Source organism: Mobula birostris, chromosome 13 (assembly GCF_030028105.1).
Source record: "Mobula birostris isolate sMobBir1 chromosome 13, sMobBir1.hap1, whole genome shotgun sequence".
NCBI lineage: Eukaryota > Metazoa > Chordata > Chondrichthyes > Myliobatiformes > Myliobatidae > Mobula > Mobula birostris.
The window spans coordinates 106,344,134-106,371,843 of NC_092382.1; the positions used below are offsets into that span (position 1 = coordinate 106,344,134).

General features: G+C 49.9%; 1 protein-coding gene across 8 annotated transcripts in view; it reads left to right on the forward strand.

Moving 5' to 3' along the window:
• LOC140207282 (C-type lectin domain family 4 member C-like) overlaps positions 1-27,710 on the forward strand; it is a 131,312-nt gene that overhangs the window by 87,225 nt on the left and 16,377 nt on the right. For 3 of the 8 annotated variants that reach the window (XM_072275757.1, XM_072275760.1, XM_072275758.1), the window contains exons 3-6: positions 437-508; positions 1,686-1,805; positions 13,207-13,323; positions 21,415-21,570. In XM_072275757.1, the coding sequence (XP_072131858.1) occupies positions 437-508; positions 1,686-1,805; positions 13,207-13,323; positions 21,415-21,570 (465 nt within the window). The other 5 variants (XM_072275759.1, XM_072275761.1, XM_072275762.1 and 2 more) reach the window with 5 other exon arrangements.

Consider the following 27,710-nt stretch of genomic DNA (forward strand, 5'->3'; position numbering starts at 1 on the left):
TCTGTCCCGGGAGTGCGTGATGGCACGGTGTGGAGGAATTTTCACTCTGTGTCTTACCCCTGGAGTTTGTGATGGGATGGTGTGGAAGGAGCTCCACTCTGTGTCTGACCCCGGGTGTGTGTGATGGTACGGTGTGGAGGGAGATTCACTCTGTGTCTGTCCCGGGAGTGCGTGATGGCATGGTATGGAGGAAACTTCAATCTGTGTCTTACCCCCGGAGTTTGTGATTGGATGGTCTGGAAGCAGCGCCACTCTGTCTCAACCCGGGAATGTGTGATGGGACGGTGTGGAGGGAGATTCACTCTGTGTCTGACCCGGGAGTCTGTGATCGGACGGTTGGAGGGAGCTTCACTGCGTGTCTCACCCCGGGAGTGTGTGATGGGACGGTGTGGATGGAGATTCGCTCTGTGTCTGACCCTCACTGTTCTGTCCCCAGCTGAACCTGATGTATTGTACGCTAAAGTTAACTTCAAGACTGTCTCTGAGCCCCGCGCCCGGACACATCCAGGTCAGTTTCAACGTTGTTGGTGGAACCGTGTTTAGATGATAATACCTGTCGAGAGATCACAGGGCAAGCGTACAGTTGACCCTTGTGATTCTGTGTTTGAGAACAACACGGATGGAACGCGTGAGAGATGTGATGAGGAGGGAACTCTCTTTGATGGTCAGTTCGGAGTGTTGAGCCCATGGAGGTGCGGAATTGAGAGATCGTCTTGGGATGGGATGAGGAGGGAGTCCTGTGGGAAGAATCGACGACTGCAGATGGCATGGTATGGGCCGTCTGGAGTAAGGGCGAATATGGACTGAGCGCTGTGTGGCGGGGGTTGTGGAGATGAGTCAGCGCCGTGTCGGGCTGGTGAGGACGGAGGCCAGTGGGAGAGATGGTGTGGACGGAACGCGTTACAAAACCTTAACCACTCTCTCCCTTTTCTAACCCACTCTCTTTCCCTCTTCCCCCTTTTCTCATCTCCCTCTCCACTCTCCCTCTCTCCTCTGTCTCTTACTCACACTGTTTCCGCTACTGTCTCCCACTGTCCCGTTCTCTTCGCTCTGTTCACTCTCATCCCCCCCTTATCTTCGTCCTCTCCGCTCACTGTTATCCTTTCCCGAACACCATCCGTTCTTCCCACCTCTCTCTGTCGTTTGCCGCACATCTCCCCTCCACATCTTCTCCACCTCTCTATCCACCCCTCTCTCCCTTTCCCAGACGCTCACCCCCTCGCTCTTGCCCCCTTTCTGAATTTTTCTTGTTATCTCTTCCCCATCCCTCTCCTGCTCCTCTACCCTCCTTTCCTCTCCCTTCTCATTCTCCTCTCATTCATCTCTCACACCTCTCACTCCACTCTCACCCGACGCCATCGGCCTCTCCCTTCCCACTTTCTCCCGTTTCTACCCCCGTTCTCTTTCCCCATTTTTTCTCTCGCATCTCCTTGCTTCATGCCCACATCGCGCTCTCTCCTCTCTGACCATCGTTTTCGACTTCTCTCTATCTCCACGTCTCTGCCCTCCCTCTCCTCCTTCTCCCTCACCCTCTCTCTCGCTGTCTCACCCCTTCTCTCTGCCTCACTTATCTCTCTCTCTATTCCCTCTGTTCTGTCTGTCCCCGATTCCTCCCCGCCCCCCCGTCGCTATTCTCTACCGCTCTCACTCTCTCGCTTATCTGCCTGTCCGACTCTCTCTCCCAGCCGGTCTAAACTCCACTGACTCAGAGCTGAACCTTCGGAAAGAGGAACCCCGCATTAATGAGAACGAAGATCCTCCCATTGCCTCGGGATCCGACAGGCTGCCAACCACTGCACAAACAGGTCAGAGTTCGCAGAAAAGACGTCATTTTCGAGGGGTCACGTGTTTTCACCCAATTGAACAAGTTTCTAATGCATCTGCCTTGACCACTTCCTCTGTCAGCTCGTTCCACAGACTGAGCACCCTCTGGGTAACAAAAGGCTGTCACTCGGCTCCTCTATTAAACCCCTTTCCCCTCTCACCTTAGACCTGTGCGCTCTGGTCTTCGATTCTCCGAACTAGGGAAAGTAACTGTACGCATTCACCGCTCGTGGTTTTATACGGCTTTGTATGGTCACCCGTACGCTCCAAGAATTAAAGACCTAACCTGCCCGACCTCGCTCCATAATCAACCCCTCAAGTCCGGCAACATCCTCGTTCTCCTCCTTCTCTCTCCTCCACTCTCACATTACTCACCCCATCCTCTCTTCCCCTCCCCAACCCCTTTCACCTCTTTGCTCGCATCCCGATTCTCCCCGACTACTCTCCTACAAACCTTTCCCCATCTATGTCCTTCTTTCTCCCCATCTCTTTCACGCTTCTCCGTCTGTGCACTGTCCTGCACTCCCTCCCTCCACTGTCGCCTCCCCTATTTTCTCCCCTTCCTTTCTCTCGCCTCTCTCTCTCGGGTTATTCGTTCTCCTGCACAACCACTCCCACCCGTTTCCTCATCTCCCTCCCTCCTCGCCATCGACTCTCACCTCAATCCTTTGCCCTCTGGTTCCGGATAGCCAGGACCTGAGGAACGTCTGTGCTCATTCAACCTGCCTGCGGCGCTCGTGGTTTCATACAACTCTCTAAGGTCCCTCCTGCGCTCCAAGGCATAAAGTCCCGAGCTGCCCGACCTCCCTCCGTACCTCACTCCACTGAGTCCAACATCCTGGTATACCTTAAACACAACATATTCTGCAGATGCTGTTGTCAAAGGAGCACTCACAATGTGCTGGAGGAACTCAGCAGGTCAGTCAGCATCAGTTGAAATGATTAGCCGACGTTTCGGGCCGCAACCCTACGTCAGGACCGAAGGAAGAAGTTTGGGGAGGGTTTGAAGAATGCTGTTATCTGAAAAAAAAAAACAGTAATTTGAAAGACAAAGGGGTGGGAGAGAGGAAGCAGGGAGGTGATTGGTAGGAGAACAATGCTCAGTAGTAGAAGGAGGCGGAACTATGAGGGCGGTGATGTGAAATAGGGATAGAGGAAGGGAGGGGGAGGGAATTACCGGAAGTTATAGAATTCTATGTTCATACCAGGGGGCTAGAGACTACTTAGACGGTATATGAGGTGTTGCTCCTCCAACCTGAGCTTAGCCTCATAATGGCTGTGGAGGAGGCCATGTATGGACATATCTGAATGGGAGTGGGAAGCAGAGTTGAAGTGGATGGCGACTGGGAGATCTTGTCTGTTGTGGCGGACAGAGTGGAAGAGCTCGGTGAGGCAACACTTTACTTGCGAATCTGTTGCGGTCATCTATGTAATCCGGTGCTCCCGGTGAGGCCTCCTCTACATCGGTGAAACCCGACGCAGATTGGGGGACCGCCTCGTCGAGCACCTCCACTCGTCCGTCACAACGAATTGATCTCTGCGTAAAGATGTAACTACTCCCTCTCCGGTTTCTGATGTGTGTAGAAACATAGAAAACATTCATCACAATATAGTCCCTGCAGCCCACAAAACTCTGCCGAACATGTCGCTAGCTGAGAACTACATCGGCTTTACTCATAGCCCTCCACTTTTCAAAGCTCCATGCAGCCATCTAGGAGTCTCTTAAATGACCCTCCGCCTCCTCCACCGCCGCCGGATGCCCATTCAATACACTCACCACTCGTACGTAAAAAACTTACTACTGACATCTCCTCTGTACCTACTTCCAAGCACCTTGAAACCATGTTCTCTCCTGATAGCCATTTCAGCCCTGGGGAAAAGCCTCTGACTATCCACACGATCAATGTCTCTCATTACTTGTACACCTCTATCAGGTCACCTCTCACCCTCCGTCGCTCCAAGGAGAAAAGGCCGTGTTCACTCAACGAGTACTCATAAAGCATGCTCCCCAATCCAGGCAGCATCCCAGTAAATCTCCTCCTCATCTTTTCTATGGTTGCCACGTCTCTCCTACAGTGAGGGGAACAGAACTGAGCACAGTACTTCAAGATTGATCTGACCAGGTTCCCATATTGCTCCAATATTACCACTCGACTCTTAAATGTATATAAATGATCTGTATGAAATTGCAGATGCGTGGGTTGGTAGGTTTGCAGTTGATACGGCGAGCGGTGGTGCTGTGGAGAGCGGAGAAGACTGGCAAAGAATTCAGTGGGACGTTGATTAGTTACAGATATGGTTTGGAGACCGGACAAATCTAAAATGCTGCGCCTTGGTTGGTCAAATAAAAGAAATGGCATACTGTCAAAGCCAAAATACTAACCAGTGTGGAAACATATAAACATACAAGCATAGACTTCTTCGTTTTAACTTTCACCGGAGTTCAGAGAGGCGGAATTGCGCAGGCGTGAGACGTCGGGCAGTGAAGCGCCGAAGATTTAAAAGGAACACTGCCTTATACAGTGAACAGCATAGTTTGCGGAATCCGGAGTGAGCAGGGAGCAGAGCGAAGGCTTAAGTGCTTTGGCTCAGCCGGCTTAGGCGGAAGCGGGAGAGGCGAGGAAGAGTTAGAATATAGAACATAGAACATAGAATAATACAGCACAGTACAGGCCATTCGGCCCACAATGTTGTGACGAACCTCAAACCCTGCCTCCATAGATCTCCCACCTTAAATTCCTCTATATACCTGTCTATAGGCTCTTAAACTTCACTAGTGTATCTGCCTCCACCACTGACTCAGGCAGTGCATTCCACGTACCAACCACTCTCTGAGTAAAAAAACCTTCCTCTAATATCCCCCTTGACCTTCCCACCACTTACGTAAAAGACATCTCCTCATGTATTGAGCAGTGGTGACCTGGGGAAGAGGTGCTGGCTATCCACTCTATCTATTCCTCTTATTATCTTGTACACCTCTATCATGTCTCCTCTCATTCTCCTTCTCTCCAAAGAGTAAAGCCCTAGCTCCATTAATCTCTGACCATAATGCATACTCTCTAAACCAGGCAGCATCCTGGTAAATCTCCTCTGTACCCTTTCCAATGCTTCCACATCCTTCCTATAGTGAGGTGACCAGAACTGGACACAGTACTCCAAGTGTGGCCAAACCAGAGTTTTATACAGCTGCATCATTACATCGCGACTCTTAAACTCTCTCCCTCGACTTAGGAAAGCTAACACCCCATAAGTTTTCTTAACTACCCTATCGACCTGTGAGGCAACTTTCAGGGATCTGTGGACATGTACCCCCAGATCCCGCTGCTCCTCCACACTACCAAGTATCCTGCCATTTACTTTGTACTCTGCCTTGGAGGTTGTCCTTCCAAATTGTATCACCTCACACTTCTCAGCGCTGAACTCCATTTGCTACTTCTTAGCCCACTTCTGCATCCTATCGATGTCTCTCTGCAGTCTTCGACAATCTTCTACACTATCCACTACACCACCAACCTTTGTGTCGTCTGCAAACTTGCCAACCCACCCTTCTACCCCCACATCCAGGTCGTTAATAAAAATCACGAAAAGTAGATGTCCTAGAACAAATCCCTATGGGACACCACTGGTCATAATCCTCCAGTTTGAATGTACTTCCTTCACCATGACCCTCTAACTTCTGACGGCAAGCCAAATCAAAATCCATCTGGCCGAACGTCCCTGGATCCCATGCTTTCTGACTTTCTGAATAAGCCTACCGTGTGGACCCTTGTCAAATGCCTTACTAAAATCCATATAGATCACATCCACTGCAGTACCCTCATCTCTATGGCTGGCCACCTTTTCAAAGAACTCAATCAGGCTTGTTAGACACGATCTGCCCTTCACAAAGCCATACTGACTGTTCCTGATCAGACCATTATTCAGTAAATGCCCATAGATCCTTCCTTTGAGAATCTTTTCCAACAGTTTCCCACCACAGACATAAGGCTCGCTGTTCTACAATTACCCGGGCTATCTCTACACATAAAAATCCTAGCCAGAGGCTCAGCAATCTCGTCCGTCGCCTCATGGACCAGCCTGGGGAATATTCCGTCAGGACCCGGGACTTCTGCGTCCTATTATATTTCAACGACTCGAACACCTCCTCTCCCTTAATATCAACATGCTCCAGAACATCAACCTCACTCATATTGTCCTCACCATCATCAAGTTCCCTCTCATTGGTGAATACCGAAGAGAAGGATTCATTGAGGACCTCGCTCACTTCCACAGCCTCCCGGTACATCTTCCCACCTTTATCTCTAATCGGTCCTACCTTCACTCCTGTCATTCTTTTGTTCCTCACATAATCGAAGAATGTCTTGGAGTTTTCCTTTACCCTACTCGCCAAGAGCTTTTCGTGCCCCCTTCTTGCTCTTCTCAGCCCCTTCTTAAACTCCGTTCTTGCTTCCCTATATTCCTAAATAGACCCATCTGATCCTTGCTGCCTAAACCGCATGTATGCTGCCTTCTTCCACCTGACTAGGTTTTCCACCTCACTCGTCACCTATGGTTGCTGCACCCGACCATTTTCTATCTTCCTCACCGGGACAAATGTATCCTTAACATCCTGGAAGAGATCTCTAAACATCGACCACATGTCCGCAGTATATTTCCCTGCAAAAAAAGATCATCTCAATTCACATCCGGACGTTCTTGCCTTATACCCTCATAATTTGCCCTTCTCGGATTAAAAAAAAATGTTCCTATCTTTTCTGATTCTATCCTTTTCCATGATAATGCTAAAGGCCAGGGAGCGGTGGTCACTGTCCCTCAGATGATCACCCACAGGGAGACCTAGTTACTGGTACTAGTAACTAGTATCATTACCTAGTACTAGATCTATTATGGCATTCCACCTCGTCGGCCTGTCCACATACTGTGACAGGAATCCGTCCTGGACACACTTAACAAACTCTGCCCCATCTAAACCCTTGTAACCAATCAGGTGCCAATCAATATTAGTGAAGTTAAAGTCACCCATGATGATTACCCTGTTATTTTTGCACCTTTCCAAATCTGCCTCCGAATCTGCTCCTCGGTATCTCTGCTGCTACCAGGGAGCTTATAGAACACTCCCAGCAGAACAACTGCACCTTTCCTGTTCCTGATTTCCACGTATACTGATTCAAAAGAGGATCCTGCTACACTAGCCACCCTTTCTGTAGCTGTAATAGTATCCCTGACCAGTAATGCCACCCTCCTCTCCTTTTACCCCCTCTCTATCCCTTTTAAAACACTGAAATCCAGGAATATTGAGAATCCATTCCTGCCCTGGTGCCAGCCAAGTATCTGTAATGGCCACTACATCACAATGCAATGTCTGTATCCAAGCTCTCAGTTCATCACCTTTGTTGCTGATGCTTCTTGCATTGAGGTACACACACTTCAGCCCTTCAGCCTTACTACCTTTACACCATTTATTCTGCTTCTCTTTTTCTCAAAGCCTCTCTATATGTTAGATCTGGCTTTACTCTATGCACTTCTTTCACTGCTGTATCGCTCTGGGTCCCATCCCCCTTGCAAATTAGTTTAAACCCTCCCAAACCATGCTAACAAACCCACCTGCAAGGATATTTCTCCCCCTCGGGTTCAATATTCATTTGTTTTACCTGTTATTTGAGGAGAGTGGGAAGTATGAGTGTCAGGGAAGCTTGTTGCTGTCAGTGTCGGATGTGGGAGGTCGTGTAGTCTCCCAGCCTCCCAGATGTCCATATCTGCGCCAGATGTGCCGAGATGCAGCTCCTAACATGACCGCGTTTCGGAGCTGGAGCTGCTCCAGGGAGAGTGAGGAGTTGATAGAGAGGAGTTACACACAGTGGTCACACCGTTGCCACGGGAGGCAGACAAGTGGGCCACGGTTAGGAGGGGGAAGGGGAAGAGTCAGGTACTAGACAGTTCCCCAGTGGCTCTGCTCCTTGACAATAAGTACTCCTGTTTTAGTACTATTGATGGCGGACAACTTATCTGGGGGAAGCAACATTGGCCGTGCCTCCGGCACGGAGTCCGGCCCTGTAGCTCAGAAGGGTAGAGAAAGGAAGAGGCGGGCAGTTGTAATAGGGGAATCGATAGTTCGGGGGTTAGATAGGCGATTCTGTGGACGCAGTCCGAAGACCTGGATGGTAGCCTGCCTCCTTAGTGCCAGTGTCCGGGATGTTTCTGATGGCGTCTAAGATATCCTGAAGGGAGGGAGAGGAACCAGAGGTCGTGGTACACAGAGGTAAACAATGACATAGGTAGGAAAAGGGGAGCGGTCCTGAAAGGAGAATATAGGGAGTTACGAAGGGTGTTGAGAAAAAGGACCGAAATGTAGTAATTTCGGGATTACTGCCTGTGCCACGCGACAGTGAGAGTAGGAATGCAGTGAGGGGGAAGATATGTGCGTGGCTGAGGGACTGGAATAGGGGACATGGATTCAAGTTTATGGATCATTGGGACCTCTTTTGGCGCACGTGTGACCTCTACAAAAAGGACAGGTTGCACTTGAATCCTAGAGGGGACCAATATCATGGCGGGGAGATTTACGAAGGCTACTGAAGTGAATTTGATCTAGAATGGTTGGGGGGTGGGAAACAAATTGAAGAGACTGGGAGAGAGGAGGTTAATTCACAAATATAGAAAGCTCGTAGACAGTGTGTGAGGGAGAATAGGCAGGGGACAGAGATCTGGAGCACTCCGAACAAAGATGCAGGAGAGAAGGAAGAAAAAGATAACAACGTTGTTTGCTCCATGAAGGATAAGCAGAGAGTAGGATGTGGAGAGTTTCTTAAATTCATCTATTTTAACGCTGGGAGCATTGTAAGAAAGGTGGATGAACTTAGTGCATGGGTTGATACCTGGAAATATGATGTTGTAGCTATTAGTGAAAGTTTGTTGCAGGAGGGATGTGATTGACAACTAAATATTCCAGGATTTCGTTGCTTCAGATGTGATAGAATAAGAGGCGCAAGAGGCGGAGGTGTTGCATTGCTTGTCAGAGAATATATAACGGCGGTGCCCTGGCAGGATAGATTAGTGGACTCGTCTAGGGAGGCTATTTGGTTGCAATCGAGGAATGCGAAAGGTGTATTGAAACTTATAGGGGTGTATTATAGACCGCCTAATGGAGACCGAGAACTGGAGGAGCAAATTTGTAAGGAGATAGCAGATATTTGTATCAAGCACAAGGTTGTGGTTGTAGGAGATTTTAATTTTCCACACATAGACTGGGAAGTTCGATTCTGTAAAAGGGCTGGATGGTTTGGAGTTTTTCAAATGTGTGCAAGGTAGTTACTTTTGGCAGCAATACATAGGAGTACCAACTAGAGAAGGGGCAGTGTTCGATCTGCTGTCAGGGAATGAGATAGAGCAGGTGACGGAGGTATGTGTTGGGAACACTTCGGGTCTAGTGATCACAACAACATTATTTACAATATAATATGGAGAAGGATAGGACTGGACCCAGTGTTGAGATTTTTGATTGGAGAAAGGCCAACTTTCAGGATATGCGAAAGGATTTAGAAGGAGTGGATTGGGATAATTTGTTTTATGGGAAGGATGTACGACCGAAATGGAGGTCATTTAAAGGTGAAATTTTAAGGGTACTGTCATAGTCCGGTCCGTGAAGTCCGCATTCCGGTTCACGGTCCGGTCCATCGACCATGCTCCAGGTTTTCCTGTTTCTGTTCGTGTTGAGCACTAATGGAGGCAGCTGATTCTCGTTGGAGCTGGCTGCTTAAATACCTCCAGGGGCGAGGGCGTGGCGGCTGGATTGTTCCTGTCCTTACTCCTTGTATCCATTCCCCTGCCTTCTGTTTCCTCGCCTGGAGCCTTGCCTTGTCTTGCTGGTAACTCTCGCCTCGCCTGAATTTCTTGCCTCGCCTTGCATTGCCTGAAACCTTGTCTTATCTTACTGGTAACTCTCGCCTCGTCTCGCCTGAAGTCTTGTCCTGGAACCACCCTGAACCTTGTTCCTTCCATGTCCCTGCCCCTGTGGGGTAAGCCAGTCCAGATTGCCGTGACACTGCGGTGGGTTCTGTCTCTTCCTGTCCCTTGTCTGCGTAGGGTAAGTCAGGCCAGATTGCTGTTACCCTGCGGTTGGTTCTACCCCTTCCTGTCCCTCGCCTCCGTTGGGTGGAGATCAGCGCCCTGCCCAGGTGATCCGCGCCCTGTTCAGGAGTACGGCGCCCTGCCTAGGAGTACCGCGCCCCGCCCAGGCTAAGTTTCAAGACCCCAAGTCTCAAGCCTTGCCTCAAGTCTCTGGTCTCAAGCCTCGCCTCAAATCTATGGCCTCAAGCCCGTCCTCAAGTCTCTGGTTTCAAGCCTCGCCTCAAGTCTCTGGCCTCAAGCCTCGCCTCAAATCTATGGTGTCAAGCCCGTCCTCAAGACTCTGGTTTCAAGCCTCGCCTCAAGTCTCTGGCCTCAAGCCTCGCCACGAGCCTGAAGACTCCATCCTCGTCTTTCCTGCCAGCCTAGTCACGTCATTCCCTAGTTCTGGGGTCCGAGCCAGAGGCAAGGCACAGGTTCTGGGTCCTTGCCCAGTCTCTGGCTCGGAGTCCAATCCCTGGGCCCCTAGCTCTCTTGTCCTGTCCTGTTCCGGGTTCCCGGTTTTCGTTTCCATGTCCTTGCCTTCGCCCTGTATCCTAGTATGTCCCTGGTGCTTCCGTGTCTGTGTCTTTCACTTGGATCCGTACCCAGCCACCCCCTTATGACAGTACAGGATCTTTATGTTCCTGTTAGGTTGAAAGGAAAGTTTAAAAGTTTGAGAGAGCCATGGCTTTCAAGGGATATTGAAACTTTGTTCCGAAAAAAGAGAAGGATCTACAATAAATATTGGCAGCTTGTATTTAATGAGGTGCTCGATGAATATAAATAATGTAAAAAGAATCTTAAGAAAGAACTTAGAAAAGCTAAAATGGGATACGAGACTGTTTGCGCACTATGGTGAAAATAAATCCAAAGGCTTTCAACAGGAATATTAAAAGCAAAAGGATCGTGAAGGATAAAATTGGTCCCTTAGAGAATCAGAGTGGACGGTTATGTGCGGAGCCAAAAGAGAAATCACTAAGGAGAAGGATATTGAATTGTGTAAGGTAAAGGAAACAAGAAGGGTAGTTATGGAAAGTATGACGATTAAAGAAGAGGAGGTACTGGCTCTTTTTAAGGAATATATTTGTGGATAAGTCTCCGTGTCCACAAAAGATATTCCCCAGGAACTTTAGAGAAGTTAGTGTGGAAGTAGCTTGGGCTCTGACAGAAATATTTCAAATGTCATTAGAAACGGGGATGGTGCCGGAGGATTGGCGTATTGCTCATATTGTTCCATTGTTTAAAAAGGGTTCTAAGAGTAAACCTAGCAATTATCGGCCTGCAAGTTTGACGTCAGCGGTGGGTAAATTGATGGAATATATTCTTAGAGATGGTATATGTAACTACCTGGAATGACAGGTTCTCATTAGGAACAGTCAACATGGATTTGTGCGTGGAAGGTCATGCTTGACAAATCTTATTGCTTTTCTTTTTTGATGACGTTACTAAGAAAGTTGACGAGGGTAAAGCGGTGGATGTTGTCTATATGGACTTCAGTAAGGCCTTTGGCAAGATTCCACATGGAAGGTTAGTTAGAAAGGTTCAGTAGTTAGAAAGGTTCAATCGTTAGGCATTAATATCGAAGTAGTAAAATGGATTCAGCAGTGACTGGATGGGAGACGCCAGAGAGTAATGGTGGATAACCATAACTCGGGGATCTGTACTGGTATTTATATTAATCTAATATTGTTTGTCATATGTATTAATGATCTGCATGATGGTGTGGTAAATTGGATTAGTAAGTATGCAGATGAAACCAAGATAGTTGGCGTTGTGGATAATGAAGTAGGTTCTCAAAGCTTGTAGAGAGATTTAGGCCAGTTAGAAGAGGGGCTGAAAGATGGCAGATGGAGTTTAATGCTGAAAAATGTGAGCTGCTACATTTTGGTAGGACTAATCAAAACAGGACATACATGGTAAACGGCAGGGCATTGAGGGCTGCAGTAGAACAGCGGAACTAGCAATGATTGTGTATAGTTCTCTGAAGGTGGAATCTGATGTGGATAGTGTGGTGAAGAAAGTTTTTGGTGTGCTGACCTTTCTAAATCAGACCATTGAGTATAGGAGTTGAGATGTAATGTTAACATTGTTTAAGGCACTGGTAAGGCCAAATTTGGAGTGCTGTGTACAGTTCTGGTCACCGAAATATAGGAAAGATGTCAATAAAATTGAGAGAGTACAGAAGAGATTTACTAAAATGTTACCTGGATTCATCTCCATATTACAGAGAAAGTTTGAACGAGTTAGGTCTTTATTCTTTGGAGCATAGAAGGTTGAGGGGTGACTTGATAGAGGTATTTAATGTTATGATGGGGATATGTAGAGTTGACGAGGATAGGTTTTTTTTTTCCATTGAGAGTGGGTGAGATTCAAACAAGAGGACGTGAGTTGAGAGTTAAAGGTCAAAAGTTCAGGGGTAACACGAGGGGGAACTTCTTTACACAGAGAGTGGTAGATGTGTAGAACGAGAGGTGGTTGAGGCAGGTTCGATGTTGTCATTTAAAGTTAAATTGGATAGATATATGGACAGGAAAGGAATGGAAGGTTATGGGCTGAGTGCAGGTCGGTGAGACCAGTTGAGAGTAAGAGTTCGGCACGTACTAGATGGGCCGAGATTGCCTGGTTCCGTGGTGTAACTGTTATATGTTTATATGGTTATAGAAAACTCACAGCACAATACAGGCCGTTCGGACCACAATGATGTGCGGAACATGTCCTGACTTTAGATGGGCAGAGGATCTTGGGGTTTATGTTCATAGCTCCCTGAACATGGCTTCACAGTTTGATGGGATGGTGAAGAAGAACTATGGCATCCTTACCTTAATTATTCGGGGCATTGAGTACAAATGTCAGGGAGCTATGTTGCAACTTTATGAAAATCACTAGTTTGGCTGAATCGGGCGTATTGTATACAGTTCTGGTCACCACATCATCAGTAGATTTCAAGGCGTTGGGCAGCCTCCGGAGAGGTTTAACAGGACGCTGCCAGGATTCGATGGCATGTGTTACAACGAGAGGTCAGACACCCGGGTTATTTCTTCTGGAACGGAGGAGGCCCAGGGGAGATCTGACTGATCTCTGGAATCCGTCAGACACCTGTCAGCCAAACCCAAGTCAAGGAAGTTGGACACTCGGCGATGACGGTTGAAAGTAGATGAGATTGAGAGAGGGAGGGAGTAATCGTGGTGGAAGGACGGAACACGGATGGTAGGAGGAAGGGAATGCTAGTGGGGAAGACGGCTGAGTTCACATACACATTGAATGGGCTCTCTGCAGGTGCGCCTGAACAGGAGTCGAAAAAGAGCATTGGAAGCAGATCATGCCGGAAGGTCTACCTGCTCTGCCTAATTATGTCCATCCTCATCGCGATAGTGGCCGGGCTCTCGATCTATGGTGAGTCGGACGGGCTCCGGGTGGAATCAGACTGTAAACAAACAGTGTCGAATGAAACCTGGGCGTAAAGCCTCACAGTGACACCGACGCGCCGCTCAGCGTGACACTGACACATTACTCACCGTGACACTGAATTTCACCTCATGGTGACACCGAGACGTCCAGCACCTTGACAACAGCACGCCCAACATCCTGAAACCGTCACGCCCCAAATCGCGACTCCGACAGCCGCCTGACCGAGACACTGATGCTCACAAAAACGTGGCACTAACACGACCCAACCCGTGACACTGACACACACTTCACCGTGAAACCTATGCCGTCTTCATCGTGACACCAACACGCTCCATACCGTCACAATGATATTCCATTCACCGTGACACCGACACTCGCCTCAGCGTGACACTGACGCACACTTCACCGTGACCCCGCCGGTCCTCTACTCGGGACACCGGCACACCCTGGGGTCAGACACAGAGTGAATCTCCCTGTACACCGCCCCAAAACACACTGCTGAGTCAGAAACGGAGTGAATCTCCCTCCGCCCGGCCCATCACACACTCCGGAGTCAGACACAGAGTGAATCTCCCTCCGCACCGTCCCATCACACACTCCCAGGGTCAGGCACAGAGTGAAGCTCCTTCCACACCGTCCTATCACACTCTCCCGGGATCAGACACAGAGTGAATCTCCCTGCAGTCTGTCCCATCACCAACTCCCAGGTTAAGACACCGACTGAATCTCTGTCCACATGCTCCCATCACACTGCCCAGGCGTCAGACACAGAGTGATGCTCCCTTCACACCGTCCCGTAACACACTCCCGCGCTCAGACGCAGAGTGGAAATCCCTCCAGACCGTCCCATCAGACTGCTGGCGTCAGACAGAGAATGAACGTCCCTCCACAACGCCCCATCACACACTGCTGGGGTCAGACACAATGTTGTGCCGACCCTCAAACCCTGCCCCCCATATAAACCCCGATCTTAGAATCCTCCATATACCTGTCTAGTAGTCTCTTAAACTTCACTAGTGTATCTGCCTCCACCACTGACTCAGACAGTGCATTCCACGCACCAACCACTCTCTGAGTAAAAAACCTTCCTCTAATATCCCCCTTGAACTTCCCAACACTTACATTAAAGCCATGTCCTCTTGTATTGAGCAGCGGTGCCCTGGAGAAGAGGTGCTGGCTATCCACTCTATCTATTCCTCCTATTATCTTGTACACCTCTATCATGTCTCCTCTCACCCTCCTTCTCTCAAAAGAGTAAAGCCCTAGCTCCCTTAATCTCTGATCATGATGCATACTTTCTAAACCAGGCAGCATCCTGGTAAATCTCCTCTGTACCCTTTCCAATGCTTCCACATCCTTCCTATAGTGAGGTGACCAGAACTGGACACAGTACTCCAAGTGTGGTCTAACCAGAGTTTTATAGAGCTTTACCAAGTGTGGCCTGACCAGAGTTTTATGAAAGTAAACTAGCACACAATTAAAATTGGATAGAAAAAAGTTTTTTTTTGTAATTATCTAAAGCAGGAAAGAATGGTCAAAGTGAATGTAGATCTCTTGGAGGAAGAGAGAGGGGAATTTGTTTAGGGTAATGAGGAAACGGCAGAGGCGTTCAATGACTGTCTTGTGTCGTATTCACGGTGGAGTCCGTGCCTATCATATTAAAGAGAGACGTTATGGATGCGTTGGGATTTGAGGACCTCAATACAACAGCTGAGCAAACCTGTGAGCCGGAACATAAACAAGCCTCAGTCCGGATTGAAAGCATCGCAGGGTGCTGAATGAAAAGGCAGAAGTTACAGTTGAGGCTTTGGTGATGGTTTACCAACACTCTCGGGACTCTGGGCAGGTCGCAGCGGACTGGAAGACGCCGAACCGAACGTCACGTCGGTATTCAAAAATGGACGTAAGCAATAGGCAGTTAACTATAGGCTGGTTAGATTAACATCTGTATTTGGGAAAATGCTTAAGGCTATCACTAAAGAAGACATAGCGAGGCATCTGGAATGAAATGGACCCATCAGGTAAGCGCAGCATTGATTCTTCAAAAGCAGATCCTGTTCAACAAACAGTTTGAGCACGTAACGAGCGCAGTGAATAGAGGGGAAGATATGACGCTATTTACTTGGATATCCCAAAAAACATTCGATAAGGTCGGCATAAGATACGGAGTTAGGGGTGTTGTATTTACATGCGTAGAGCATCGGTTAACTGATAGAAAACAAGAGCTGGGGTACATGGATATTATTGGGTTGGCAATCATTGCTGAGTGGTGTGTGGCAGCAGATGGTGTTGGGCCCGCAAAATTTTACAATATGAATTAATAATCAGGAAGAGGGGACCGAGTGTGGTGTATCTAAGTTTGCAGATCATACTAAGTTGAGAGGAAAAAGATCCGGAGAGATGCAGGAAGGGCGAGACTGCGGAGGCGCGTGACGTCAGCAGGACCGCGCGGAAAGTTTAAATAGGCAGGTTTGCTACCAACGGTTGTCCTTTGATCGGGACTACAGAGCGTCGCGGGAGCTGAACTCTGAAGGAAGGCAGTTTTTTTTAAACTTCTTCGAGTGCTAAAAGGGCGAGACTGCGCAGGCGCGTGACGTCATCAGGACCACTCGACGAGTTTAAAAAGGAGACCACCCTATACAGCGGGCAGCTGTCGGAGCGGGCAGCGGAATGTAGGGCTTTGGCTTCAACGGGAAGAAGCGAGAGTGAAGTGCCAACTCTTTTTTTTTCTCCCCACCCCACCCCTTTCGTGAATCGGCCCGAACAGACAGGAACAGCAGGGCTCTCACAGCTAACGGTACGAGCTAACGATTTTAAAAAGTTCGTCTGTTTGGCGAGGTAAGTGGGTGAGTAGATTTACTTTTCCTGTTTCATTCCTGTAGAATTAGATAACATGCCTGCAGGGTTAGAGCTTTGTTCAGGGTGTCAGATGTGGGAATCCTGGGAGACCTCCAGCCTCCCTGATGGCCGCATCTGCGCCAGGTGCACCGAGTTGCAGATTCTCAGAGACTGTGTTAGGGATCTGCAGCTGCAGCTTGATGACCTACTGCTTATCAGGGAAAGTGAAGAGGTGATAGACAGGAGCTACAGGGAGGTAGTCACCCCTTGGCTACAGGGGTCAGAAAACTGGGTCACTGTCAAGATAGGGAAGGGAAATGCCCGGATAATGGAGAGCACACCTGTGGCTGTCCCCCTCAGCAACAAATGTCTTGTTCTGGATGCTGTTGAGGGGGATGACCTGAAAGGGGACGCCCACAGTGACCGGGTCTCTGGCAATGAGCCTGGCGCTGTTGTGCAGGAGAGAAGGAGGGAGAAGTGACATGCGGTAGTCGTGGGGGATTCCATAGTCAGGGAAACAGACAGGAGATTCTGTGAGCCTGACAGAGATACCCGCATGGTGTGTTGCCTCCCAGCTGCCAGGGTACGGGGTGTCTCGGATCAGGTCCTGAATATTCTAAAGAGGGAGTGTGAGCAGCCAGTTGTCTTGGTACATGTTGGTACCAATGACATAGATAGGACAAAGGAGGAGGTTCTGAAGAGAGATTTCCAGAAGTTAGGAAAGAAGCTGAGAAGCAGGACCTCCAGGGTATTAATCTCGGGATTGCTACCAATACCACGTGCTAGCGAGGGCAATAATGATAGGATCAGGCAGATGAATGCGTGGCTGAGAGACTGGTGTAGGGGGCAGGGCTTCAGATTCTTGGATAATTGGGATCTCTTCTGGGGGAAGTATGACTTGTTCAAAAAGGACAGCTTACACCTGAACCCGAAGGGACCAATATCCTGGCGGGAAAGTTTAATAGAGCTGTTAGGGAGGGTTTAAACTAATTTTGCAGGGGGATGGGAACCAGAATGATAGAACGGAGGAAAGGGAAAACAGAAATAAATCTAAGATAGTGAGCAGTAAAGAAGACAGGAAAGACAAGCAGGTGATGGGGCAAATTTGTAGCCATTGGGATGAGTCGCAGTGCAATAAAGTTGCAGTAAAATCAAATCAAAATGTATCAAATACTGGTCTTAAGGTGTTGTACTTAAATGCACGCAGCATAAGGAATAAGGTGGATGATCTTGTTGTACAGCTACAGATTGGCAGGTATGATATTGTGGCCATCACTGAGACCTGGCTAAAGGATGCATGTCTCTGGGAGCTGAACGTCCAAAGATACACAGTGTATCGGAAGGATAGGAAGGTAGGCAGAGGGGGAGGCGTGACTTTATTGGTAAGAAATGATATTAAATCATTAGAAAGAGGTGATATAGGATCGGAAGGTGCAGAATCTTTATGGGTTGAACTAAGAAATCGCAGGGGTAACAGGGCCCTGATGGCAGTTATTTATAGGCCTCCAAACAACTGTAGTGATGTGGACCACAAATTACAACTGGAAATAGAAAAGGCTTGTCAGAACGGCAGTGTTATTGTAATTGTGGGGGATTTTAACATGCCAGTGGATTGGGAAAATCAGGTCGGCACTGGATCTCAAGAGAGAGAATTTGTAGAATGTCTGCGAGATGGCTTTTAGAACAGATTGTTGTTGAGCCCACTCGGGGATCGGCTGTACTGGATTGGGTATTGTGTAATGAACAGGAGGTGATTGGAGAGATTGAGGTGAGGGAGCCCTTAGGACGCAGTGATCATAACATGATTGAGTTCACTGTGAGATTTGAGAAAGAGCAGCCGAAATCCGATGTGTCAGTATTTCAGTGGAGTAAAGGAAATGACAGCGGCATGAGAGAGGAACGAGCCAAAGTTGACTGGAAAGAGACACTGGCGGAAAAGACGGCAGAGCAGCAGTGGCTGGAGTTTATGCGAGAAGTGAGGAAGGGGCAAGACAGGTATATTCCAAAAAAAAAGAAATTTTCGAATGGAAAAAGAATGCAACCGTGGTTGACAAGAGAAGTCAAAGCCAAAGTTAAAACAAAGGAGACGGCATACAAGGAAGCAAAAAATAGTGGGAAGATAGAGGGTTGGGAAATGTTTAAAAGCTTCCAAAAGGAAACTAAGTAGGTCATTAAGAGGGAAACGATTAACTATGAAAGGAAACTAGGAAATAATATCAAAGAGTATACTAAAAGCTTTTTCAAGTATATAAAGAGCAAAATACAGGTGAGAGTAGACATAGGACCGATAGAAAATGATGCTGGTGAAATTGTAATGGGAGATAAGGAGATGGCGGAGGAGCTGAACGAGTATTTTGCATCAGTGTTCACTGAGGAAGACATCAGCAGTATAACGGACACTCAAGGCTGGCAGGGAAGAGAAGTGTGCGCAGTCACAATTACGACAGAGAACATACTCAGGAAGCTGAATAGTCTAAAGGTAGATAAATCTCCCGGAGCAGATGGAATGCACCCTTGTGTTCTGAAGGAAGCAGCTGTGGAGATTGCGGAGGCACTGGCGATGATCTTTCAAAACTCGATAGATTCTGGCATGGTTCCGGAGGACTGGAAGATAGCAAATGTCACCCCGCTATTCAAGAAGGGGGCAAGGAAGCAAAAAGGAAATTATAGACATGTTAGCTTGACATCGGTGTTTGGGAAGTTGTTGGAGTCGATTGTCAAGGATGAGGTTACAGAGTGCCTGGAGGCATATGACAAGATAGGCAGAACTCAGCATGGATTCCTTAAAGGAAAATCCTGCCTGACAAACTTAGTTAAAATATTTTGAGGAAATTACAGGTAGTGTAGACAAGGGAGATGCAGAGAAAGCTGTATATTTGGATTTTCAGACGGCTTTTGACAAGGTGCCACACATGAGGCTACTTAACAAGATGAGCGCCCATGGAATGACGGGAAAGTTATATACGTGGATAGAGCGTTGGCTGATTGGCAGGAAACAGAGAGTGGGAGTAAAGGGATCCTATTCTGGTTGGCTGCCGGTTACGAGTGGTGTTCACAGGGGTCCGTGATGGGGCCGCTTCTTTTTACAATGTACATCAACGATTTGGATTATGGAATATATGGCTTTGTGGCTAAGTTTGCTGTCGAAACTAAAATAGGTGGAGGGGCCGGTAGTGCTGAGGAAATGGAGAGTCTGCAGAGAGACTTGGATGGATTGGAAGAATAGGCAAAGAAGTGGCGAATGAAATACAATGTTGGAAAGTGTATGGTTATGGACTTTGGTCGAAGAAGTAAACGGGCAGAGTATTATTTAAATGGGGAAAGAATTCAAAGTTCTGAGATGCAACGGGACTTGGGAATCCTCGTACAGGATACCCTTCAGGTTAACCTCCAGGTTGAGTCGGTGGTGAAAAAGGCGAATGCGATGTTGGCATTGATTTCTGGAGGAACAGTGTATAGGAGCAGGGATGTGATGTTGAGGCTCTATAAGGCGCTGGTGAGACATCAATCTGAGTACTGTGGGCAGTTTTGGGCTCCTTATTTGAGAAAGGATGTGCTGACGTTGGAGAAGGTGTAGAGAAGATTTGCTAGAATAACTCTGGGAATTAGAGGGTTAACATATGAGGAACGCTTGTCCGCTCTTGGACTGTATTCCTTGGAGTTTAGAAGAATGATGGGAGACCTCATAGAAACATTTCGAATGTTCAAAGACATGGACAAAGTGGATGTGGCAAAGTTGTGTCCCATGATGGGGGAGTCTAGTACGAGAGGGCATGATTTAAGGATTGAAGGGCGCCCATTCAAAACAGAGATGCCTTACTCACTCTTCCTTCAGTTAGTCCTGACGAAGGGTCTCGGCCTGAAACATCGACTGCACCTCTTCCTACAGATGCTGCTTGGCCTGCTGCGTTCACCAGCAACTTTAATATGTGTTGGTTGAATTTCCAGCATCTGCAGAATTCCTGTTGTATGCAAAGATTTTTTTTTTTTTTTTTTTTTTTTTTTTTAACCAGAGGGTGGTGAGTCTACGGAATTTGTTGCCACGGGCGGCAGTGGAGGCCAAGTCATTGGGTGTATATAAGGCAGAGATTGATAGGTATCTGAGTAGCCAGGGCATCAAAGGTTATGGTGAGAAGGCGGGGGAGAGGGACTAAATGGGAGAATGGTAATGCTCATGATAAAATGGCGGAGCAGACTCGACGGGCCGAATGGCCGACTTCTGCTCCTTTGTCTTATGGTCATATGGCTTATAACCATGATAAAGACACGGCACTCACCGTAACACAATTAAGACTCACCGTGACACCGGCACGCCATTCACCAGAACGTGAACAATTCAGTCACCGTATCAGGGTCACGACCTTCAACGAGACACAGATACACTCCTAACCGCAACACGGACACGGAACATCGCCCTGACACACCCGTGGCAGTCACACTGACCGCAACGTACCCCTCACTGTAACATCGACATTCCCACTGACCGTGTTACTGATAAACTCCTCAAGGCGACAGCGAAACACACCTCAAAATGACCCCGACACGGTTTTCACTGTGACACTGAGGTACCGTACACTGTGACACATTCACGCTCCTCGACGTGATCCGCACCGCCTCGAGACAAAGACTCAGAAGTCACTGTAACACCCCTGACCGAGACAGTATCACCGCTCAACATAACGCCGATGCACCGCTCACAGAGGCAATTACCCACACCTCATTCTGACACAGGCAAACCTCTTAGCGTGATACCAAAACACCTCAGCCTGACACTGTTACAACCACCGTGACAATGACATGTCTCTCACCGTGACACAAAAACATTCCTCCCTGTGAGACAAGCACACCCCACACCATGACACAGATACTCCACTCACCGTGACAGTACCAGGCCCCTTACTCTGACATTTCCCTCGCCGTGACCTCGAGGTACACTGCATTGTGGCCCGGCACGTCTGTCGCCGGGGCACAGAGTCACCTATCACGGTGATACCGCCACGTCCTTCACAGCAACTCGAATATAACCCGCATGATATTGACGCAGACCCTCATTGTGACAACAACATAACCTTCACCGACACATTAATATACACCTTAGCATGACACGACAGGCCGACGCCTCTCACTGTGACAACCTTAACGTGACACTGACACAACACTCTCTGTGACCCGCTCGGTAGCGTAATGCTGACTCACGTGTCACTGTAAACGCTGAACATCCTTCACCATCTCTCTCAGTATCACAGATTCGTCAGTCTCAGTTAAACTCAAGCCTTCAATCCACGATATCTGAGATATCTGATCTCCGTCACCAGTTCACTCAGATGGAAACGAAGTACAAATTGGTCAACGACAGCATGGCTCAAATCTGTGAATTGTTGACCAGCAGAAGAGGTGAGGCATCATCCCCCTCTTTAACCCGCCCCTCGTCACAGGGCGGGATAGAGAGAGAGGAAGCATCACTCTGTGCTTGACATCGGGAGTATGTAAAGAAATGGTATGGAAGGAAATTCCCTCTGTGTTTGACGGATGAGTGTGTGATCGTGGAGGAAGTTTCACTCTGACACTGAACCCAGGAGACTGTGACGGGACGTTTTGGTGGTGGATTCACTCTGTGTCTGACCACAGGATTGTGAGACGTAACATTACAGCTTCACTTCATATCTGACTCCGGGAATCACTGATGGGTCGGTATGGATCCAGATTCACTCTGCGTCTGACAGGCGGGTTGTGTGATCAGACAGGGCCCAGAGAGATTCACCCCATGTCTGACCCCTGATTGGTTTTATGGCATGGCGGAGAGAGAGTTTCACTCTGAATCCTGGAGTGTCTGACGGGACGCTGCAGAGGGGGCTTCACTCTTTGACGGAAACCGCGAGTGTGTGATAGGACGGTGTTGAGGGAGCATCACAGTGTATCTGATTCCCGGAGTGTGTAATGGGTTCGTAGAAAGAGAGAGCGTCTGTGTCTGACTCCGGGAGTATGTGATGGGACAGTGCAGAGGGGCATTCTCACTATGTGTGACTGGGTGTTGTGAAGTTAGTCTGACTCAGTGAGTGTGCCATGGGAGGATGAAGGCGGAACTTCGTTCTGTGTGTGAACACAGCGGGGTGTGGGGACTATTCAGAGAGAGCTTCACTCTGTGGTTCGCCAGCGAGTGTGTGATGAAACGTAAGGAGGGAGGTTCACACTTTGTTAGGCTCGGGTTGTGGGGTGTGTGATGGGACTGTGTGGAGTGAGATTCATTCTGTGTCTGACCACGGGAGTGTGCGTTGGGACGTAAGGAGGGAGATTCACATTGTATTAGCCTCGGGAGTGTGTAATGGGACAGTGTGGATGGAGCTTTCCTCTGTGTCTGACACTTTGCTCAGTGGTGTGTTGGAAGTTGTAGAGGAAGAATCACCCTCCCTCTGACACTTGTCGTGTGTGCTGAGGGAGTTTCTTTTCGCTTCTGACCGCTGGACTGTGTGATGGGAACGCGGAGAGGGGGATTCACAATGTGTCTAAGCAAGGCTGTGTGTGATGGGACTTTGTAGAGCGATCTCTGATCTCTGAGCCAAGGACTGTGTGACAAGTGTTATGGAGCGAGCTTTACTCTGTGTTTGAGACGGTGTGGAAGGAGTAAAACCCGGTATCTGACCCCGGAAGAGCGCGACGTCTGACCGGTGGAATGTCTGATGAAGCCATGGAGAGAGAGGTTCACTCTGTGTCTGACCAAGGCAGTTCGTGACGAGGCTTTGTAGAGGGAGCGAAACTCTGTGTCTGACCCCGGGAGTCTGTGATCGGAACGTGTGGAGGGAGCTTCACTCTGTGTCTGACCCCGGGAGTGTGTGATGGGACGGTGTGGAGGGAGATTCACTCTGTGTCTGGCCCCGGGAGTGTGTGATCGGACAGTGTGGAGGGAGATTCACTCTGTGTCTGACCAAGGCAGTTCGTGACGAGGCTTTGTAGAGGGAGCGAAACTCTGTGTCTGACCCCGGGAGTGTGTGATCGGAACGTGTGGAGGGAGCTTCACTCTGTGTCTGACCCCGGGAGTGTGTGATGTGACAGTGTGGAGGGAGAATCACTCTGTGTCTGACCAAGGCAGTTCGTGACGAAGCTTTGTAGAGGGAGCGAAACTCTGTGTCTGACCACGGGAGTGTGTGATCGGAACGTGTGGAGGGAGCTTCACTCTGTGTCTGACCCCGGGAGTGTGTGAAGGGACAGTGTGGAGGGAGATTCACTCTGTGCCTGACCCCGGGAGTGTGTGATGGGATGATGTGGAGGGCGATTCACTCTGTGTCTGATTCCGGGAGTGTGTTATGGGACGGTGTGGAGGGAGCTTCACTCTGTGTCTGATCACGGGAGTGTGTGATGGGACCGTGTGGAGGGAGATTCACTCTGTGTCTGACCCGGGAGTGTGTGATGGGACGGTGTGGAGGGAGCTTCACTCTGTGTCTGAACCCGGGAGTGTGTGATGGGACGGTGTAGAGGGAGATTCACTCTGTGTCTGACCAAGGCAGTTCGTGACGAAGCTTTGTAGAGGGAGCGAAACTCTGTGTCTGACCCCGGGAGTGTGTGATCGGAACGTGTGGAGGGACATTCACTCTGTGCCTGACCCAGGGAGTGTGTGATGGGACGGTGTAGAGGGAAATTCACTCTGTGTCTGACCCGGGGAGTGTGTGATGGGAAAGTGCGGAGGCAGATTCACTCTGTGTCTGACCCCGGGAGTGTGTGATCGGAACGTGTGGAGGGAGCTTCACTCTGTGTATGACCCCGGGAGTGTGTGATGGGACGGTGTAGAGGGAGATTCAGTCTGTGTCTGATCCGGGGAGTGTGTGATTGGACAGTGTAGAGAGACCTTCACTCTGTGTCTGCTCCCGGGAGTGTGTGATGGGACGGTGTGGAGGGAGATTCAGTCTGTGTCTGACCACTGGAGCGTGTGATCGGAACGTGTGGAGGGAGATTCACTCTGTGTCTGACCCCGGGAGTGTGTAATGGGATGCTGTGGAGGGAGATTCAGTCTGTGTCTGACCCCGGGAGTGTTTGATGGGACGGTGGGCAGCGAGATTCACTCTGTGTCTGACCAAGGCAGTTTGTGACGAAGCTTTGTAGAGGGAGCGAAACTCTGTGTCTGACCCCGGGAGTGTGTGATCGGAACGTGTGGAGGGAGCTTCACTCTGTGCCTGATCCCGGGAGTGTGTGATCGGAACGTGTGGAGGGAGATTCACTCTGTGTCTGACCCCGGGAGTGTGTGATGGGACAGTGTGGAGGGAGATTCACCCTGTGTCTGACACCGGGTGTGTGTGATGGGACGGTGTGGAGGGAGATTCACTGTGTGTCTGACCCCGGGATTGTGTGATGGGACGGTGTGGAGTGAGATTCACTCTGTGTCTGACCCCTGGAGTGTGTGATGGGACGGTGTGGAGGGAGATTCACTCTGTGTCTGACCCCGGGAGTGTGTGATCGGACGGTGTGGAGGGAGATTCACCCTGTGTCTGACCCCGGCAGTGTGTGATGGGACGGTGTAGAGTGGGCTTTGCTCTGTGTCTCAATCCGGGAGTGAGTGATGGGACGTTGCAGAGGGGGCGTCACTCTGTGTCTGACCCCAGGAGTCTGTGATGGGACGGTGGAGAGGGAGATTCATTCCGTGTCTGACCACGGGAGTGTGTGATCGGAACGTGCGGAGGGACCTTCAGTCTGTGTCTGACCCCGGGAGTGTGTGATGGGACAGTGTGGAGGGAGATTCACTCTGTGTCTGACCCCGGGAGTGTGTGATCGGACGGTGTGGAGGGAGATTCACCCTGTGTCTGACCCCGGCAGTGTGTGATGGGACGGTGTAGAGTGGGCTTTGCTCTGTGTCTCAATCCGGGAGTGAGTGATGGGACGTTGCAGAGGGGGCTTCACTCTGTGTCTGACCCCAGGAGTCTGTGATGGGACGGTGGAGAGGGAGATTCATTCCGTGTCTGACCACGGGAGTGTGTGATCGGAACGTGCGGAGGGACCTTCAGTCTGTGTCTGACCCCGGGAGTGTGTGATGGGACGGTGTGGAGGGAGATTCACTCTGTGTCTGACCCCTGGAGTGTGTGATGGGACGGTGTGGAGGGAGATTCACTCTGTTTCTGGCCCCGGGAGTGTGTGATGGGACAGTGTGGAGGGAGATTCACTCTGCGTCTGACCAAGGCAGTTCGTGACGAAGCTTTGTAGAGGGAGCGAAACTCTGTGTCTGACCACGGGAGTGTGTGATCGGAACGTGTGGAGGGAGCTTCACCATGTGTCTGACCCCGGGAGTGTGTGATGTGACAGTGTGGAGGGAGATTCACTCTGTGTCTGACCAAGGCAGTTCGTGACGAAGCTTTGTAGAGGGAGCGAAACTCTGTGTCTGACCACGGGAGTGTGTGATCGGAACGTGTGGAGGGAGCTTCACTCTGTGTCTGACCCCGGGAGTGTGTGAAGGGACAGTGTGGAGGGAGATTCACTCTGTGCCTGACCCCGGGAGTGTGTGATGGGATGATGTGGAGGGCGATTCACTCTGTGTCTGATTCCGGGAGTGTGTTATGGGACGGTGTGGAGGGAGCTTCACTCTGTGTCTGATCACGGGAGTGTGTGATGGGACCGTGTGGAGGGAGATTCACTCTGTGTCTGACCCGGGAGTGTGTGATGGGACGGTGTAGAGGGAAATTCACTCTGTGTCTGACCCGGGGAGTGTGTGATGGGAAAGTGCGGAGGCAGATTCACTCTGTGTCTGACCCCGGGAGTGTGTGATCGGAACGTGTGGAGGGAGCTTCACTCTGTGTATGACCCCGGGAGTGTGTGATGGGACGGTGTAGAGGGAGATTCAGTCTGTGTCTGATCCGGGGAGTGTGTGATTGGACAGTGTAGAGAGACCTTCACTCTGTGTCTGCTCCCGGGAGTGTGTGATGGGACGGTGTGGAGGGAGATTCAGTCTGTGTCTGACCCCCGGAGTGTGTGATCGGAACGTGTGGAGGGAGATTCACTCTGTGTCTGACCCCGGGAGTGTGTGATGGGATGCTGTGGAGGGAGATTCAGTCTGTGTCTGACCCCGGGAGTGTGTGATCGGAACGTGTGGAGGGAGATTCACTCTGTGTCTGATCCCGGGAGTGTGTGATGGGATGCTGTGGAGGGAGATTCAGTCTGTGTCTGACCCCGGGAGTGTTTGATGGGACGGTGGGCAGCGAGATTCACTCTGTGTCTGATCAAGGCAGTTTGTGACGAAGCTTTGTAGAGGGAGCGAAACTCTGTGTCTGACCCCGGGAGTGTGTGATCGGAACGTGTGGAGGGAGCTTCACTCTGTGCCTGATCCCGGGAGTGTGTGATCGGAACGTGTGGAGGGAGATTCACTCTGAGTCTGACCTCGGGAGTGTGTGATGGGACAGTGTGGAGGGAGATTCACCCTGTGTCTGACACCGGGTGTCTGTGATGGGACAGTGTGGAGGGAGATTCACTCTTTGTCTGACTCCGGGAGTGTGTGATGGGACGGTGTGGAGGGAGATTCACTGTGTGTCTGACCCCGGGAGTGTGTGATGGGACGGTGTGGAGTGAGATTCACTCTGTGTCTGACCCCTGGAGTGTGTGATCGGACGGTGTGGAGGGAGATTCACTCTGTGTCTGACCACGGGAGTGTGTGATCGGACGGTGTGGAGGGAGATTCACCCTGTGTCTGACCCGGGCAGTGTGTGATGGGACGGTGTAGAGTGGGCTTTGCTCTGTGTCTCAATCCGGGAGTGAGTGATGGGACGTTGCAGAGGGGGCTTCACTCTGTGTCTCAATCCGGGAGTGAGTGATGGGACGTTGCAGAGGGGGCTTCACTCTGTGTCTGACCCCAGGAGTCTGTGATGGGACGGTGGAGAGGGAGATTCACTATGTGTCTGACCACGGGAGTGTGTGATCGGAACGTGTGTAGGGACCTTCACTCTCTGTCTGACCCCGGGAGTGTGTGATGGGACGGTGTGGAGGGAGATTCACTCTGTGTCTGACCAAGGCAGTTCGTGACGAAGCTTTGTAGAGGGAGCGAAACTCTGTGTCTGACCCCGGGAGTGTGTGATCGGAACGTGTGGAGGGACATTCACTCTGTGCCTGACCCAGGGAGTGTGTGATGGGACGGTGTAGAGGGAAATTCACTCTGCGTCTGACCGGGGAGTGTGTGATGGGACAGTGTGGAGGCAGATTCACTCTGTGTCTGACCCCGGGAGTGTGTGATGGGACGGTGTGGAGGGAGATTCAGTCTGTGTCTGATCCGGGGAGTGTGTGATTGGACAGTGTAGAGAGACCTTCACTCTGTGTCTGCTCCCGGGAGTGTGTGATGGGACGGTGCGGAGGGAGATTCACTCTGTGTCTGACCCCGGGAGTGTGTGATGGGACGGTGTGGAGGGAGATTCAGTCTGTGTCTGACCACTGGAGCGTGTGATCGGAACGTGTGGAGGGAGATTCACTCTGTGTCTGACCCCGGAAGTGTGTGATGGGATGCTGTGGAGGGAGATTCACTCTGTGTCTGACCCCGGGAGTGTGTGATCGGAACGTGTGGAGGGAGATTC